The following is a 19385-nucleotide window of genomic DNA, read 5'->3' as shown; positions in this document are numbered from 1 at the left end:
AAATAATGACGTCCCTGAATTATTATAATATGAATATGTTGCTGGGTCCAGGATGGATAATTAAACACAACAGTGGGGAGTACAATTCATCAGTCACAGACACTTCAGGGTCCTTTAGGAAGGGGTATTATGCTGGTTTTTCTTTGGGGACGTGACGACACGGGCCTCAGAGCCAATAAAAGGATGCCCTCAGCCATAACACGGTTTGCTGTAAGGGTTGTCTTTCATGCGTGGGCCTGTGAGGAAGGAGGATGCGGTGCAGGTGATTGGCCAGGCGGGAGGAGGAGGGAGCATCTCTGTCGGGTATGACGGATGAGGTGGGGGGAGGGGGGTTGCTTGTAGAGAGAGGCGGAGGGAGTCCTTTACCGCAGTATCACTAGATTTCTGCACCACTCATCAAAACTCTGCGGCATGCAGATAAGAGCTGGGGGGGTAGGGCAGATACTTGGTCTGTGCTGAGTGTAAGACAGCTACCTCGTATTGTTTCTACCTGTTGCTGTTACTAGGCTATAGGAGGGATTTTACTTCATTTTCCATTCACTTGTGCGTTTGAGTAGAACTGTAATTGCCTTTCTTTTTCCCATTGCCACGGCGGTACAGTAGAGCTCTCTCTCTCTCTCTCTCTCTCTCTCTCTATCTATCTCTCTCTCTCTCTGCTCTCTGGCTAATTGTTGAAACGCGGCGCGTATTGTCACATAGAGGTTTGGGGTCCGAACTTGTATGACAAAATGGCAAAGGATGGAGAAAAAGGCGAGTGGAAGGACTTTATATGGAACCCGAGGACGAGGGAGTTCCTGGGCAGAACGGCGAGCAGCTGGGGTAAGTACTGTCCAGCTACAGCAATGCAGTAAACATGGTCCCTAGGCTCTGTAACAGGTCTCCATCATAGTCTCTTAAACCTTTTATAAAGATTCAACATGGTGCTTCATGAGAGGACTCCTTCAGCAATGAACGTGCGTAACTATGATATAGATTTTGCAAAGATAGAAGTTGGGTTGATTATTCTCCCTCAGCGTTCGTTGCCGTCGCTGTCCACTACAATCTGGTGCTGAAAACTGAATGCGGCACAGCTCCCGTAGAAGCCGGCGGATTTTTTTTTATCCTTCGTAGTTTCTTTTTATTTATTTATTTGTGGCACTGCTTTTACTGCGCAGTGCGCTCAAGATAAGGCTGGAGGCATATGGTCTTATTTTACATTTAAATTAGCCAGATTGCTGCAGCACTGCTGAAACAGGTTCCACTCCGTTGCAAAGTGCATGTCATCAGCTCCTCTCTGTGGCAGCAGTGAGAGAGCCTTAGCTAGCTTTACCATCAATTCTGCTGCAGAAAAGACTTTTTAAAGAGAGATGGGTCACTGAAGTTTGGTAGATATATGTTTTGTATGCTTTATCTAATGCGCCTACAACATGATGTCATTTTCAGCCCCCCCCCCATCCCCACTCCCCCAAGATTTTGAAGTCAGATCCCAGCCTCGGTGTGCAGCAGTATTGCCACATATTGTCCTATTTTTTGCCACACAAAGAGCCTGCAACTATTTCAAATATTCATGAAATGATAGGGCGCATATGGCTCTGTTGTAATGACATTGGAGCGTTTTAATCTGGGTAAAGCCGAGGGCCAAATGCTATTTGTATCACCTCCAACCCGGCCCCTCCCAGTGAGTGTAAATCAGTGAGGGATTTAATCTTAATCTAATGACTTCATTGGCTGACAGGGAAGGTATCAATTCAGGAAGTAGAATCTAGCAAAGTCAACCACTTTCAGGAATTTAGATTATTTTTGATCTTTTCACTGGGGACATGATCTCAGTTGCAACGCTGACATTTAGTATTGCAAGTTGTAAGTTTCGTGTGATTGGAATAATGCTGAAAGTGATTTTACTTGCAGTGGTATTCTGGTGATTATGTTTCCTGCAAAGACATACAATTGCAGAGTTGGGAATCAATGACTGCAGCTTCGTTTGCTGGACTCCTCCTGCAGTGTACGACTTAATCCAGCTCAGTCTGTCCCAGGTGCCTTAAGGTCTGGTGGCCTTTTTAAGCTGTGCTCTCTAAGGCTTGTTAATTAGGCTATTTCTGTAGTTAGCCATTACATGTAGGTCTAAGCTTTCGTTTCACCATAGCACTGCCTCATTCTTCTACTTTACATTGCATGCACTGTACCTCTACTCCACTTGTTTGACTGGGTGGCTTACAGCCCATCCATCCATTTTCTACACCCAAGTATCTCAACACGCATGCAGAAAAAGGCAAGAAAACACCCTGGTTAGGTTGCCAGAATCCTTAAAAGGCAAATCTGTCATTCACACTTTTAATAATTATGCAGTATAATGTTTGGTGTTCAGAGCATTAGATCAAAGACTTCTTTGAGGATGAAACAGAACACTTCCATGTGTGTTCTGCTTGGTGTAAACAGCTGTAATGATATGGAAATAACCTTTGTAAAGTAGAACAGTCCTGCAAATTGACATTACATTGCCAGCAGCTGACACCACACAAACATGGCCAAACAACCATCTATTCAAAATAGGACTAATTAAGGGTTCTGCACATCCCACTTCCAAAAACAACAAAAGGCTCTTACTGTAACATAAGAAAAGAGCCTTAAGGGGCCTAATGATTCTGGCTTTAGCATAAGATTGCAGACCATACACGATATAATAAATGGTTTGACATTAAAGGAACCACAGCTCAAAGCTATTAATTCTTTCCCCAGAACATTTCATTTTTAGTTCAGAGATCTGTTTGATCACCAATTTACAAAGTAATTGAGCAGCATGTCCACCTAATTAATTCTGAAAGAAAAGAGACACCTCTTGCCATTATTATTGAAGAAAGCACAGGATGCTGAACCATCCCGCCCTGGCCTTTTGTTCTTTGCTTTCAGCTGCCGTCTGCAAACAAAACCAGGGTGAAAGAGAGATGCTTTACTGTCTATCATCAGTGTGGACTGAGAGGGCAGACTGTAAACCTAACACCCTCTTTGCCAGGGGGGAAAGCCACCCTGCCTGCATGCTTGACCCTGTATGCACGTGTGTGCATCCAGTCTCCCCAGGGTGGTGTCATATTTGTGGTCAGCACAACATCCCCTCTGGATGACAGAGAAAAACACTACCACACTACCTCTGATGCCTCTCTCGCTGTAGTGCCTCCAGCCTGGTCCGGGGCCCGGAGAAATGACTATATATTTAATGACTCAGCTTGGGTCTTTTCCATGCGACAGATGGGATGCTCGCTGCCATCTTACTCAGCCATTCATTCATTTCACCTTGGATTCCAATAATTGTTGGAGCAAAACAAAACACACACTTGAAGATTAAAGAGATCACCCTCTGTAATTGCCCCTCGTGGAGCAGCTTCCCCTTGACATTTTGTTATGGATTCCTGTAAGCCTGACTGAGTGGGGAGGCAGATGCAGCACTGAGCCTGCTGACAGAGCGAGTGAGCTCCACACCGGGGGCCATGCAGCAGAGGCACAGGGTTAGGACACTCAGTTGCTACCCAACGCTGGCCTCAGGTGTTGATGCTTAAAATAAGATAGAAAATGCTATTTTTGTTTTCTTGCTCTCTGTGTGGACAGAAATGCATGAGATGGGATCAAACAGCTGCTTCAAAAGTATTTAACATCACATCATTAGGTTATTGGGGTTGACTGACAACCTTTTCACAGAGGGTTCATCTAACCTCTGTGCATTGATTATAATACAGCATTGGCAGAGTGGTACAATGTTACATATTCCTCTGTAATGTTTTAGACAGTAAATCGATTAGTTAATCATATACTGCACTGCTCACAGTACTTTAATGTACATGTTATTTGTACTATTCATATTTTTGCGCAGACTGACTCCCTGCACTGTTTAATATTTGTTATTGTACATATAACCAACTGTATATATAACCAACTCTGCATACTTATCGAATGCATAGATGCCGGTCATACTGTACGTACAATGTTACATTTGCACTCTCCATTCTCTAACTCTGTCTACTTATTACTGTATAATATCTGTATATTGTAACTCCATTTTACATTTTGTCAGATATAGCATGACTATAACTGTGTATATATTTCTGCACTTCTGGTTAGATACTAACTGCATTTCATTAACTCTGTACCCATACACATAAAGTTGACTCTAATCTAATCTAATCTAATCTAATCTGATATGAATAAGCAACAATTTTGATTTTGATGAATTCTTAGCCATTTATTGAGCAAATGTTCCAGACATTCACTGGCTCCAGCTTCTCAAATATGAAGGTTTCCTGCTTTTCTGATTTACATCATGTCAATTTAATATTTTGGACTGCTGATTGGACAGAAAATGCAATGAGAAGAGTTCTGGGAAATTATGATATCACTGTTTCCTGATGAACCACTAAAGGGGCAAATCAGTAAGAATAATTAACACATTTATTGGCATGACAAACTTAGCTTTTATGTTGCAAATCTATTTTCTTTGTAATGTAACATGAACACTATGGTCTGCTTACACTGTTAATGAAATAGGCCCAGTCTGTGATGGCCTGTAATCTCCTGACCCTGTAACCCAGACTCCAGGGGGTCCTTGTTCTCCTCCTGTATCTCCACCTGTCATAGTTCCACCCCCTCCATGAAAAAGGCAACTCTTTAATGAAATTAGTCAGATACCAGCCATTCAATCGTGGTTTAATTCACAGTTTCAGGCCCGGGGATGGATAACAGTTTTGTCTCAGTTAGGTGAACGCATGCAAGAAAGGCATGAACATACAGTTTGTGTTTTGACCATTAATTGATGAAAGTAACTTTTTGTTATTTTAGACCATGTTGTGGAATTAATGACATTTGAAATATCTAAAGGTCGGTGGATTGTGCGTGAGTGAGAGTGAGAGAGGTAGCTGTAGCAGATGGAATGAACCTCTAGTTTAATGAGGATTAACTGGCCTCATGTGAACATGTTTTGTCAGAAAATGACCACACAGACACAAGACAACACAGCTGCGACATATTATTAAAATGATTCCATTATCAATTTAGATGTCAGATTATTCATTTTTTTTAATATGTTTGCGCATTATGGTAATTATGAAATGGACTGCACTTACCTAAAGTTGCAGATGTTAGTCCAATAATCAAAAACTTTCCATTGGAATGCAAAGCCACTAGCTCAACAAGTGTATTGTCAGACATAGAAGTCTTAAATACAGCAATCATTGCAAACAAAAACACTGGTGTGTTTTTTGTGTAATGCTTATCCATTTTTTAGGTTTAATTGTATTCTTAATGAATAATTGCAGTACATGGTAGTTACTACAAAGGCCAATTTATATGTTTAAAAATTGAATTAATTTGGAGTTAAAGTGAAGGGAAGATTTTGGCTATAGATACGAATAATATGCATCACAAAAAAAAATATTAAGGCAACAAGTGCAAAATCATACAATTATACAGTATATATATATAACCATAACTGAATTTAGCAGGGTAACTAGTTAGCCTGTTTAGTAAACTCGCCATATAAGCTTAGTTAGATATTACTTTAAAATATGAATGTAGGATTTATGTGACAGGTTTAATTTCTAATATCTTTTTCAGGAGGGTATCTACATGCTTGATTAAGTGCATTTGTATGATTTACCTTTTGAAGTAAGATGTAGGCCTACTTATTTTCTCCTGAATAAGATAAAAGTTTAAAATTCTATTAAACTGAATAGTCGGATCGATTCCTTCTGTGCATTGATATTGCACACAGTTGATCCAACTCTCTTCTTTTCTTGGCTGCAGGTCTTATTATTCTCTTCTATATAGTTTTCTACATCTTCCTGGCCGGCTTGTTTACACTCACCATGTATGTCATGCTGCAGACCTTGGACGACCACAAGCCGACCTGGCAGGACAGGCTCGCCACTCCAGGTGCAGTAACTAATGACACAAACCGCATGACCACAGCTCACAGTCCATGCCGCGTTGTTGTGAACTCCCTGCTGTCTCTCTCTGTGACTCACAGGCATGGTGATTAGACCCAAAGCAGACGAGACCTTTGAGATCGTCTATAACATCAAGAACACTGAGAGCTGGGACATGTACGCTCAGGCCCTGGACAAGTTCCTGGCACGTAAGTCTGGCTCTCGGCCTCTCGTACAGTGACTCAAAAAGCTTACTGCTGTGGATTATCCAAAGATCTGGAATGAATTGTTTTTTACCTAATAAGAGATAATTCCTTTACAGTCAGCGGATAGGAGATTGCTTTGCATCAGGGTTTTAGCTGAGTCATAAGCCCTTACAAACAATATAAACCCCACTCCCGCTCTCTCCCCTGCAGCCTACAACTCCTCCATCCAGGCCCAGAAAAATGACGAGTGCACCCCAGACAAGTACTTCATGCAGGAGGACAGCGGTGATGTAAAGAACAACCCGAAGCGCTCCTGTCAGTTCAGCCGCAATGTCCTGGAGGAATGCTCTGGACTCACAGACCGTTACTATGGATACCAGGAGGGCAAGCCATGCATCATCATCAAGCTGAATCGGGTATGAAAGACATCAAGTGAAGGGAAACGAATAGTGTTGCTAGGAGACATTGAGTGACTGAGATAATGAAACTAGTTGGGAATGAGGAAAAGATTATCCCGGGGAAAAAAAGAAGACCAGATTATAGCTACTGGTTATTGCAGTTATTGTTGATTTCTAGCATATTTCAGAAATTTCAAGCATGATTTTCCATTCCTGTGTGTTTGACTAAGAAATGGTATTGGTGCTGGAGATCTGTTGCCTTTTCTTCTCGCCAGGTGATTGGGATGCTGCCAGGAAAAAATGGACAGGCTCCATATGTCACCTGTGGTGCAAAGGTAATCCCTTTTTGTCTTTCACAATTTGGATTTCAGCCCATTCATAGCTATTGTGCCTCACTCTCATCTGCAATATGCCACCTGTCGCTCATCTCCATTCTCTTTAATGTCTGTGTTTATATTGTTTCAACTGCATTGCACGTCACTTACAACACCTGTGTATGTTGCTGGTCTCCACTTTTTTTCTTTTCTTTCTTCATTTGTTGCATTAATTTGCCTACTCTCAGAAATACAAAGTTGGCAAAGATGAATGGGTAAGAAATGCACAGAACCAGTGTTTTAGACATGCATAGTAGTAGTGTAGATTGTAGTAATATTTATATGTATGCAATCAAGATGAGGTTGTTTTGCATTAGATAGACTGCTGAAGTAGAGTAGAGAAAGAAGGAGCTTAATGATTCTGTAAAACTTCAATTAAAAACCTAGTCCTAATTAGACTGCTGTCCCTTTTACTGAAACTGGTGTGGCTACATGTCCTGACAAGTAAACGCAGGTCTCAATTAGTCAACTGTTTTGGTTTTTATAGAAGCTTTTTGACTGTAAAAAGTCTCTTGAGCTAGTTCTTAGATTACACATACAAATATAAATGTTTAAACTATTGTCAATAAAAATCATTAGATCAGTTTGATTTTCCACAATTCAATTGAAACAGTTCAGATGTTGCATGGTCGGTCGCTCTCTCTCTCTCTCTCTCTCTCTCCCTCTCTCTCTCTCTCTGGTTGGATGCGCTGTCTCTTAGCGCTAGATCAAATGAATGATTCCTAATTAGTATGTTATCTGAGTAATATTCATACTGGTTGAAATAAATAATTTCATAGTAGCCTATTTCCAGGCAAGTTGTTTGTGAAAGGTTTTAAAGGCCTATATAGACGTCAATCCCAACTATAGGCCGGGTGAGTTCAGTGAATAAAGCCAATAAAAGCCTGGGGCTATTAATTGAAGTTTTACGGTAAAAGAAATTATCTTTCAGGCCATAACTAATGAAGTTGTTTGTAACCTCACCTCACCTCAGAGAGAAGACAGTGATAAAATTGGGGAATTGCTGTACTTCCCTCCAAATGGCACATTCAACCTTATGTACTACCCTTACTATGGCAAGAAAGCTCAGGTAAGTTTGTGTCTTCAATCCAAATATTACTTAATGCGATCAACATTGCTGTTAATAACTGAGCAGCTTGTTTGAGTGACTCATATGCATGTCTAGACAGTTTATTAAAGATATACCATACAGAATACATTGGTTCCCGTGTTTCAAGTGTCCTTGGATCTGTTTTTGCAGGTGAACTACTCTCAGCCTTTGGTTGCTGTCAAGTTCCTTAACGTTACTGTCAATGAAGATGTCAACGTCGAGTGCAAGATCAACGCTAACAACATTCCCATGGGCAGTGAAAGAGACAAGTTTGCTGGAAGAGTGTCTTTCAAGCTGAGGATCAACACTGATAAATAGGTTTCCCTTTTCCTCTCCTGAAAACTACTTTCTTCATTCTCTGCAACATTGCACATGCACAGAAACAAATCTCAGCATTCACACCCTTTTTAGGATTTGTTTACAACCCCCACATTTGTTTTGGGCAACTGTTTGTCCAGTTGTGTGACAAGATGAGGCAAGAATAAAAGGGTGATAATCCTGTCATCGTTTCTGTCTGTGAGCTTTGGGACAAATTCTTTTCTGTAAATTAGTTTGAGGTGACGTCTATTTATACTGCATGACAAACTAGGGGATATAAAGGATGTGAACTATGTGTTTTCAAAGTTTGCAAGGATCAGCAACATTAACACTTTTGCTGCTCCCCTCCTGCTGCCTCATATAGAGTATCCCTCTATATATGAATATACACAAATTACAAAACAAAAGGTGTATACCTACAGTATTTATATGGTATCATAACCTTATATCGGTACGTCTTTTTTGTCGCACTTACAAGAATAATCCAACAGACTCACATATATCTTGGTGGATGGATGCAGAGGTGAAGCCATTTTGCATGTGTGTATTGTCTTTACTGTTCTATGAGGGCAGGAGGCCCCTGTGTCCCACCTCTCTGCTAAGTGTGAAATAAGGTTATGTTAAACCACTGACCACCAGGGGGGACCACACTGTAATTTACTAAACCTCACGCACAGCAAGTGTGTGTTTCAACATACAGTAACATAGGCATCTCCCAAAAAAATGGGAGTTACAGTAGAGGTCAAAACCTTTAAGAGTGTGTGTGTGTGTGTGTGTGTGTGTGTGTGTGTGTGTGTGTGTTTGCTTGTGTGTTCCATTAACAGGTCCCATTTCATATTGTAGGTCGGGAAGTTGCATGCAATGTGCAATATTCATTAAATGGCATACATTATGAATGCTTGAGTCCAAATGAGAAGGTTTCCGTTAAATGATAATTGTTTTAGATCATTTGATATTTACACGGGCTGTTCGACCTGAGAGTAGCTTGTAAAACACATATGCCATTCATATTTGGGTCACTGGAAACAGTCATATCAACACCACTGACGCCAAATGAAATCTGATAGCAGACAGTACATCAGTTATGTTTTGGACGTCTTACAACATCAGATTGACAAAAAACACGATTTTGTTTTGCCCCTATAACTCCCAGTCAGTTAGTGGCTAACCAGAAACTTCCAGTCTCCCAGACAACCATCTGAATATCAAATGAAAACAGCAAAAATGATCCTCCTGCTTCACAGTGACGTTACACTTTCTGTTACTGTGTATATCATTTAATTCCCAATGTGAAACCAGCAGCCATTTTCTTGTGTCTAAATTTTTCATCATTTAAACATTAATATTTAGAGTTGTTTTTTTGCGTGTATTGCATCTATATTATATGTATCACAAATAGATGCCATTATCATATTTTGTATTGATTTGCACTTGAAGTGTGTGTTTTCTTTGTTTTTTGTTTGTGAAGCTGAGTTGAATTAATTAATGTACAGTTTTGGAGGAGAAGAATGTAGTAAGTTTGTGTTTGTTTCCTTTGTTTGATTCATACTCATTATCATCCTCTACAATATTCATCCAGGGTATCAAAATTAATAGTTTACATATAATTTTAAACGTGACTAGAGTTTTGGATATGTGAGTTGTTTGAGTTTTGTTTTATAGGCCTGTAGGAAATGAACAAAACTGGAAATTTGATCACATAGAAACTCAAATTGTTTTTTGTTGTTGTAGTGTTCACTACTGTTGTATGAATCAGTCTAAAGGCTAAGCCATCAGGATAACTAGACTACCAGTTTGAACAACCAGCCTTTTGAAAAAGCATAGATAAGGCCTGAGTTTGCTGCTGGAGCTGTTTACTTAACGCGTATTCATTACCTATTGGCACGGCTACAAAATTGTACCAATGTGACTGTGATCCTGCAATGTCATCGCAGCAAATGTAGAACACGAGCATCTGTTCACTCACATTAAGGTCTGGCTTGACTCCAACACTTAATTTCTCTCAGAGCAATGTGTTTGTCAGTATGCTCGCAAATATCTCACAGTGGTCTAAAAAGGACCTCATTATCTGATCCATTCTTGACAAAGAAAGAATAGAATAGATCTAATGTGATTGTCTGATCTATATCGGAGGGATATTCAGAATGAACAGTCATCTGAGGCTCTTTTGTTTCCATTTTTTGAGACAGTCCACTGACCAGTTCACGTGCATTTCTCCTCTGCATTTCTGCAACACTTACTTAATTTCACTGTAATCTCTTAATCTGGTCGGCTAATCCAGAGCAGGCCCGCTGAACTTCTTTACCCTACTTTGTCACTCCTCCTCCTTGTGTCAAACGCCTGATTCACTGTCAACGTCTTCAAAATAGATGAAACAAGGTTTATTCATGTCTTGCATTCTGTCCTATTTTCCCTTAAACATTAGTAAATTAATTAAAGCCCTTTTAATTCACAACACGGCAAATTCAATGCTTGGACATTCTTGTTTTATTCATGTGCATGTGAAGATTAGTTCTTCAACCAAAGATCTTCATGACAGTTAAATTTTTATTTATTTGTGCTGCACTGACAGATCCGTAGCAGCAGATCTGAGTAAGGATTTCATGCAGTGATACTGTAGGATGCAGGTTGAGGGCTAAACACCCTGAGTTATTAAAAGGCCTAGTCTTATATAATAATAATACGCACAAAAGGAACATGTCTCACTACAACATAACAGTGCCTCCTGGTGGACACAGTGTTGTTCCCCAGTGTCACAGAATGTTATTTCCAGTTATCTCCATTTATCTGGGGTGGGTTTCTTTAATAATTTGGAGATGTCCTCAAAAAGCAATATATTTCTTTCTTGTGTGGCTGTGTAATGTATTTATTGGAAAGGCAGTAACAAAATCAGTGCAACAGGTATCATCAAGTGCAGTGAATCAAAAATGGAAAGAACATGCAGATATTGCATTCAGGCAAGTTTGCCAGTTTGCATTATCATAATGGAACAATATAATGTTTTTCTTTATAAAAGAGTATTTTTATTGCTATTTTGTTTAAAAGAGGAGAAAATGTATAAGCTTGGATTGTATCATGGTATGGGAGCTACCTGGCAGGTTTTCATCATTTAATTAATCGGATGGCAAAATGTTAACAGCTTAGTTGGAAATGTTTTTTTGTCATTGTTTGAGTCCTTTATACTTTCTTAAATGGAGCTCTTAAAGCTTGCAATGAAAGTTCTCTGGACACTGCAGTCTTTTGCATCAGAATTAAGACATTAAAGGCAAATTGATAGTTTGGTGAATACATCAGAATGAGCAGTGCTTTGTGAGAACTTTCAAGTGCAAAGCATACAGAAACATTTCATAAAAACACAAAACTACAACAAGGCCTGAAACAAATGTCAGAGAGTCAACTACTCATGTTTCAAATAAGGAATAATTTCAACAAACCTCAGACCCCCCTCGTCTTAAATCATACTGTTGCCTAAGACTGTGGTGCAAGGATAGTTCAAGAAAGAAATCAATTAAATTTGTTGAGATACTCTCGTCCCAAAAGGATGATAATTATATTCTGGATCTTTATTTTTTGCTCTTACTGTATGTATATTTTTGCTCATGTTTACTGCAAACCAAGATAGAGAAATAAATAAATGTCATTTAAGGGAACTCAGACTCACACTTCATTTTTGCCTCTTGTCATCTTTCCTTTAGTGTTTGGTGTTATCAGAGGATGAGGGAGGGAATTAATCAATCATGGACAGACACCAACATTAATGTGGTATGGCCATAATGCCAATACGGATCCTTTCATCATAGTTTATTATGAGTCAGAATTTAGTCAAATACTGTATGGACTTTATGGGGGACAGATAAAGAAGGCAGCTAGTGTCAGGAGTAATGTCAGATGGATATAATCTAATGTAATCTCATTCACTGTAATCCTCATGGCATGCAGCACCAGTGGACACCAGTGTTATCCTGTGCACACATCCTGGTACATGGTGCAAAAAAGAATACCCACCTTGCCACGTGACACGACAGTCACGTGTGAAGTGAACTAGTGAGAATCTACATTTTGTTTTCACAAAGAGTATCTAGAGGAGTTAGATACATAGTAGAAATGCCAGCAGCAATCAGTCATCCTCCTACACACATCACACGTCAAAGGCCCCAGATTTAAGACTCAGAAATATGTAGATCCTGTTTTAAATCTGACGTTTTTTTTCCTTTGGGAGTTACTCTTATATAGTCTGCCACCAATTGCTTGACAAGATTACAGCCGAAGTATATTTCCTCTTACTGACCTTCAACCAGCTCCTGTGTCCTGTTCACTCCGACGCTTTAGGCTCTATACTTATCTCTCCTTTCTTTCTCCTCCTCAGAAAGAGAGGACACAGAGCAGGAAAAGGGTGAAAGCCAGGATTACGTAGCATTAGAGGCATTTGTAGGTTTAAAATAGTCTGATCAGGAGTAGTGTCGGTGTCTGATACTTGTACATGCTATTCTCTCTGTTACACACACAATTTTATATTGTTCAGATCAGGACTTTTTCTAATATTTAGTCTATAACATCTAATATTTTCTCACAGACAAAGATGTGTTACTGAGGGAATGGCCTTTGCATTTGAGTTAGGGTTATATCCACCAAGATGTTAGAAAAGTGAAGATTAGTCTGTAGCAAAGCACTGGAACCTCTGCCGGATGGTGGATTCAGTGGCATTCAAATGTCAGAGTTCTAATGGACCAGACTACGTCACAAAATGAGCAACTGGATTACAGATATTTAATTATTCTGAACATGATACAAAATCTTAAGGGAGAAATTATTACTCCAGTTACTGTGAAGCACCATATTGTCCTTTGTTCAGCACACATAGATTTGTTTTGTATCCTTTAATCAGGATAGATTAGTTCCAGATTATAGGGCTACAAGGGATCTAGATGTTGGCTGTTCTGAGATAGCAGAATAAATCATTAACCATTAACTACAATTAAAACAGCAGCATCCTAATTGTACATGTACATTAAACATGTACAATCTGATGCAAGCTATTACAAAATCACCTCCTCTGTTGCACAGTCTTAAGAACCGTATGAGCTTCACTAATGTTGTATTTAGCAGGGTTGCTGTGGTGTTCATGTTATTGTGTCCACTTGCTTAAATAATCCAAATACCTCTCAGATGAGGTCATGTCCAGACTTGATCTCATAAAATTTGATGAAGAATGTCCACAGACTGAAAGCAAACTGACTTTCTGTATTAGTTGATTGTTGACACAGCGCTTTGTTTGGGAGGGAAAACATGGCACATGTGAATTTTAGCTGAAAATATCCATTCATGTTTCAACTCATTTGTAGCAAGATGTTTATGTGTGATGCCCACAAGGACAGTGCAAAGTCTGATAGTCTCCTTTTCTATGGCAAGTCCAGCATGCCATTTTCCTCCAGTGCTTTCTGTGTCCTGTTGTAAACCTCTACAATGGCCCGAACCACTCTTTTCAGTATTGTGCTCAGTTCCTGTTGGTTCTGCACACACACCAGTCTGAAGAAGAAACCCCGCTCTGGCATGGCAATGAAGGCTAGCTCGGCAGCCCTGCGGACGAACCAGGTATGGTGGTTTGCGAGGGTGTTCTGGTAGGCCTCGCGACACAGCTCTGAGGGGCTCTTGAACCGTCCAGCCACCGGTGTCTCAGCCAGCTTCTCCAGGAAGAGCTTCAGCCAAAGCAGAGCGCGATGCAGACGCAGAAGTGTCCGGCATCCAGAGTCTGTCTGTTGGTGGAAGTTCACCACTCCTTGATTCAGCTCCACCAAGATCATGGAGCGCACAGAGTGGTAAGCACCACTGTGTTGTGAGGCCTCCAGATTATTCTCTGCGTTCAGTGAGTGCACATCTGGGCCAAGCTCTGCTTCAGGGTTTTCTTCTGCCAACAGGGCCAGTTGGCGGATTATAGAGGTTTTGCTTTCTATCTCTTTAGATATCAGTCCCACCATCGGGCCCAGCGCTTCCATAAACCTAGAGGAGTGACACAGAATATTTTAGAGTCCAGATTATGTCATGAACCTAAATCTCTCTCACCGTACTCTTAATTTATCTGATGATCTTACCTCACAAGCTCGTCCCAGCTGGACAGATACGGCTGCAGCAGCACATCGGAGGTGTAGGCCGGTGCAGCCCGCAGGTGGGAAAGCAGCAGTGACACCTGGAAGGTCTGACCAGGGCACTCCTCCAGAACCTGCGGGCCCTCAACCCCATGGGCCCCACTGCTGTTATACAGCTGGTGAAACTAAAAGTGGGGGGAAGGGGAGGCGTGTGGAAGCGATATATAGGACAAAGAGAGAGAACATGGAAGTGATTCATCACATTCAAATGAACCATCTGCTTCACAAAAATCTACAATGTGGAGGAAATGGAATAAGTAATGAAATGCTATGTAAGTAGCTTCTGCTCCTACCTTATTCCCCTGATTATAACCTTTCAAACAAGACTCCCAATGGTAATCCAAACCTCCCTCTGCAGTGAGACATTGTGAAGAGAAACAAGAGAACAGTTCGTATTACTTGTGGAAACTTTCCCACTGAAACAGAGGCTTTCTGTTTCTGATAACACTGCAACTTTACTGCAGCTCTGTGTCAAACATGTTCTGAGCTGTATGCGAGCATTTGACACATCAATATAGTTTTGCATTTCCATGTAAATTATAAATTATAAAGAATGTTGGGTCAATGGGACACGCATTTTCCTTTCAAAAGTTGACAAAGTGCTTTACATAAAAGATAAAAGCAACATAGGGAAATATTTTAAGGTGGTATGGTGAATTTGACAGCAAACTGTTGCTCATTTACACATCCAGCAGTTACAGAGCAACATTATCTTTCATTTGGAGTTGTGTTTCTGGCCACCTGGTGAATGCAAGTTCAATATTAACTCTCTTTTAGCTCAGCTTTTGGTCTCTACCACCTCCTGAGGGAAATATCTGGCTCTTCAGCTGCTCAATGCTCCACCACCTTCACTAGCTGGTTGCTGACTATGTCTGTCTGCCTTTTGGTTCTGAGCAGGTAGCATACAGTGGGTTTTCTCTGAAAACAGCTGCCCTCTGCTGAAAACAATGCTATGAGAGCAGTGAAAGTGAAACAAAACAGTACAATTGTGGGTTGCATAGCTTAACAAGGAGCTGAAACTTACTATAAAGCCTATAAGGCCTTGAGTGATAACTGTATGTAGGGTCATCACTACGAGCTTCCCCTTTCACATCGTCTTTCATACATGGGGATTATAAAAATATTGCGGTTTATATTAAATGAGAGAATCCTTAGTTTTATAATGGCTCAGTAACAAGCATCACTGTCATGTTAGATATCTGGTGTCCTGTTAACACGAGAAACTGGCTGACTATTTGTTCTACACTTGATTAATTCCAGTCCAGTTTTAGATCATACTGTACATCATGTAGCACAAAGACAAGCATTCCTAAGACAGGAAATAAGTTTTGTTGAGTTTTAATCCTTTTTGAGCTCAGTCCAGCCTGAGACAAAGCAAATCCTTTGATTTTAATTGACTGTCTCAAACAATGACTTCCTCAGCAAAATGCAAGCACGTAGCTGGGATCAATATCAGGCCAAATTTAATTCTCTAACTACATGACTCTATTGGGCCACAAAATGCACACACTATACTATATAGCAGAATAAGTTGCAGTTATGAAAATAACCATTACATGAATTTGAAGACTGCTATACAGTACATATTTCATATTCAAATTAAGACATTTATTGGTGACAAATTTGTGGGTTCATTCCAGTATTTCCCAGCATGCAGTTGCTAGTTCAACTGTGGTACATTTATTTGGGAACTTCTGGCATTCCCTCAGAGGCCCCTGCAGGTATTCAGACCACACATTAGGGACAGACGTATCCAACCACCTTACAACAAAAGCCACAAAAGTTGCCTGTAATGTCGCACACAAACGTGGTGCGACCTCGAAGCTAACCCTGGAAGACTGTCCTGACCAGAGAGCCTGGCTAGTTAGCCTTACTGAGCTACCACACTGCCTCAGTTTGAATTTAACACAGAGATCGTCTCACAGCTGTCAGAAATGTATTTCTAACTTGACAGTGAACTACGGAAGATGCTGCCAAAAAATGTCAAGAGGAAAGTGAAGATGACTAACTAAGAGCTGTATCTAAATTTAAGTTTCCTAATTGAGTTACTATAAGGATACTGAGCTGGCTGTTCATGCATAAAATCTGAAAACCTTTCGGCTGAGTTTGCACTCTGACTCACGTCTCTCTTAAATCTTTGAATTTAATCCAAGCTCAAGAAGAAGATCATGTGGTCACAATTGAACATTGTTACACAGCTTACCAGTCATCCCCCCCCCCCCTTGAAATGACAAACAAAGATACAGTACAATATTTTTGGTGACATATTCAAATAAACAAAGGTTCCTACAAGAAAATAGAGAGAGTTTGGTGATGATTTGCATTATTGCCCTATAGATCATTATGTCCCAAAAATCTTTGTCTACAAAATAACATGTGTAAAAGTCTATATTTAGGGAATAGTTTATCTAATGTGACTGAAATAGTTATTTTGTCATTTCATTCCAATAACATTTCAAATCATAGAAATATTCTGTCAAGTTGTTAAAATAATTTTTGGGCATAAAGAGTGAACAAAAGTGGTGTGACCACCATGCTTGATTCTGCAGCCACCTCAACATGTGACACATTCCTGATCTGGAGCACAGACATTTCAAACAAGAGAGGCATTGTATAGGTAACACAGAAATACTCACGGATCCACAGGGAGCCCAGGACCAGCAGCAGGACTACAATAGCTGCAGCAGCCCTGCTCTTTATACCCATACTGAAGTCCAGTTTCAGTCTGCCCAGTCCTTCCCTGTTACTTCTCGTTTTCCTTGTCTTTTAATTCCTCTGTGTCTCAGATGTATCCCTGTCCCTTTGCACAGACTGTCACCACAATTACTCCCTACAGCACCACCACCTCTGACCCCCCCCCCCCCAAATCTTTCATACTTTCCCCCGAAACCCTAAATAAATGGTTCTTTCAACCATTCTACCTGAAAGTGACAATCACTGTTTAACTCTATTTTACAAATGCTGTTTTCCCTCGTCAGAGTATTACAACTCAGCCTGTTGTTGCTCTTTATTTGTTTTATTTTCTGTGACTTTCCTTGATTCCCGTCTTTCCTCTATCCAGCCTTTGTTTCTCACTGATCTGGAGACTGCCTCTCTCATGATGTGTTACTCAATCTGAGGGTCCAGAGATCAGCCGAGCTCAGGCACTGGCTGATAAAGCAGAGCCAACGTAGATTGTCCGCCAGTAACCCTCTTCCTTCAGATTCATCTTCTTCATATGTGCTATATTCCTGGTAGCTTTGAGTAAACACTTGCTCCCTCTCCTCTCCTCCCACCACCACCTCCCTCCCTCCCCTTCTCCCTTCTCTCTCTCTCTCTCTTACTCTTACTCATTCACACACACTGCGGAGAGCACCACCATGACCATCACACATTACAACAGTGCTGACACACATTTCTGAAAACATGTTGCTTTAAAGGACAATATAACATGAAACATGTGAATCTCTAAATGTAAACAAATGCATTATAAAACCACTCTTTATGTTAATCTTTATTACTTTGTTAAAGTCATATAGTCATAGCAACCTACTTTTAAACTCTGTATTGATTCATTTGTGGGACAACACAATCTCCTTTTGGTGGCTGATCAGAGAGCGATGTCATACCAAAAGCATGTTTGTCAATGAATAACAAAGTCTAACCAAGCTTATCTGAGCTGAGATGGCAGAAAGGATTGCTCCTTTTTGTCCATCCATGCTAATCTAATTCTACATATGAAAAAGACATCTGCATAGTGGGAGCAAACAAAATAGATCACTTTGAGATAAAATATTTTACACACATTGATTCATACTCCATAACTAATATCATTTAGATTTCTAAATGCCAATTATTTAATGATGTCATTTGATTACTCAAGTCTAAAGTCTGAGACAAGTCAGTAAAACAGGAGGACTGCTGTGGCACATGCAGGGTGTTCCCATGATTATCACTATCAGGGGAAACCCACTGATTGCTCCCTGTCACTGGGTTTGTTGCTGCTGTTGCTGTTGCTATGGTGGGAGAAGACATTGAACTCCACACTCAAGCCAAACCACGTGTGTGCTCATGAAGACGGACTAAACAATGGTGTTTTGCGGAGGAGCGGGAAAAAAGCAAAAGCAGGGGCTTAAATGACTTGGCTGGGAGGGGCCAGTCATGGGGCCTTCACTCACACAGTGCAACCAATGAATGATCTTATCTGAAATAGCAGGCAGCAAATCACAAGGGGAGACTGAATCCCTGTGAAAACATGTGACCTTTTCAGAAGATTTGTTCTCATGAAATAGCAAATAATTCAAAATATGTAGTCCTTACAAATGTATGTTTGTGGTAAAACACACACACACACACACACACACACACACACACACACACACACACACATGAATTCACACTTTGTGAGTATATTTATGGAAGTTTAGTAGACAGGGAAAGAGGTGTTTTCACTGTCCAATACAACCATGCTGAATGAAGAAACAATTCTATAAGGTCAGAACATTTAACATTAGCATTATGATTATCAATGCAATCCAGTTTGTTTGCTTGTCAAAAGCTGCCCAGGCTTCAACAAAATTATATGGTTCAAAGTAGAACAGACATCTCTGAAGCTGGACAATTGAGTGTGCTGGCAATAGTGCAGACGTTCAAAAGCAAATGACAAAAGGTGTCCGTGATTGTTATTGATTCTTGTGTCCCATATTGCCTTGCAGGATGAGGTACAATCTTGTTTCAAACTTCTATTTACAATGAGTATTCAACATTCAATGTAAATGCCTTAACAGAAGTTTATGTTGAGAGTGAATATGCTTTTATAGATTCAACATTTTGAGACCTTTTCCTGATGTGAGTATCTCCATCCATGGATGCATAACAGGCACTACTGATTTAAAATTATTATTGCACACTCAGATACAGTCCAACCACATTAACTCTACAATGGTTTGAACCCCCTACTTCACAGAATGTGGCTATATTTGCAGCAAT

The 19385-nt window shown here is 40.3% G+C and overlaps 2 protein-coding genes across 2 annotated transcripts; one reads left to right on the top strand and one right to left on the bottom strand.

The window, feature by feature from the left end:
• Nucleotides 1-351: 351 nt before the first annotated feature.
• Nucleotides 352-11924, top strand: atp1b2b (ATPase Na+/K+ transporting subunit beta 2b). Its single transcript, XM_038708424.1, has 7 exons — nt 352-819; nt 5767-5895; nt 5990-6097; nt 6305-6510; nt 6768-6827; nt 7840-7935; nt 8107-11924. The coding sequence occupies exons 1-7, from the start codon at nt 729-731 to the stop codon at nt 8272-8274; spliced, it is 858 nt and encodes a 285-aa protein (XP_038564352.1). The 5' UTR covers nt 352-728; the 3' UTR covers nt 8275-11924.
• A 1098-nt stretch (nt 11925-13022) lies between these two features.
• gltpd2 (glycolipid transfer protein domain containing 2) lies at nt 13023-17665 on the bottom strand. The gene is made up of 4 exons (XM_038708423.1): nt 17054-17665; nt 14711-14769; nt 14364-14542; nt 13023-14271 (listed from the first exon to the last, which is right to left on the bottom strand). The coding sequence occupies exons 1-4, from the start codon at nt 17121-17123 to the stop codon at nt 13674-13676; spliced, it is 906 nt and encodes a 301-aa protein (XP_038564351.1). The 5' UTR covers nt 17124-17665; the 3' UTR covers nt 13023-13673.
• Nucleotides 17666-19385: the final 1720 nt, after the last annotated feature.

The sequence above is a fragment of the Micropterus salmoides genome, unplaced genomic scaffold (assembly GCF_014851395.1).
Source record: "Micropterus salmoides isolate LMB-PRFRI ecotype aquatic unplaced genomic scaffold, ASM1485139v1 Ms_hic_scaffold_9, whole genome shotgun sequence".
NCBI lineage: Eukaryota > Metazoa > Chordata > Actinopteri > Centrarchiformes > Centrarchidae > Micropterus > Micropterus salmoides.
The sequence above is the reverse complement of the archived record's forward strand: the minus strand, read 5'-3'. Positions and strand labels throughout refer to the sequence as shown.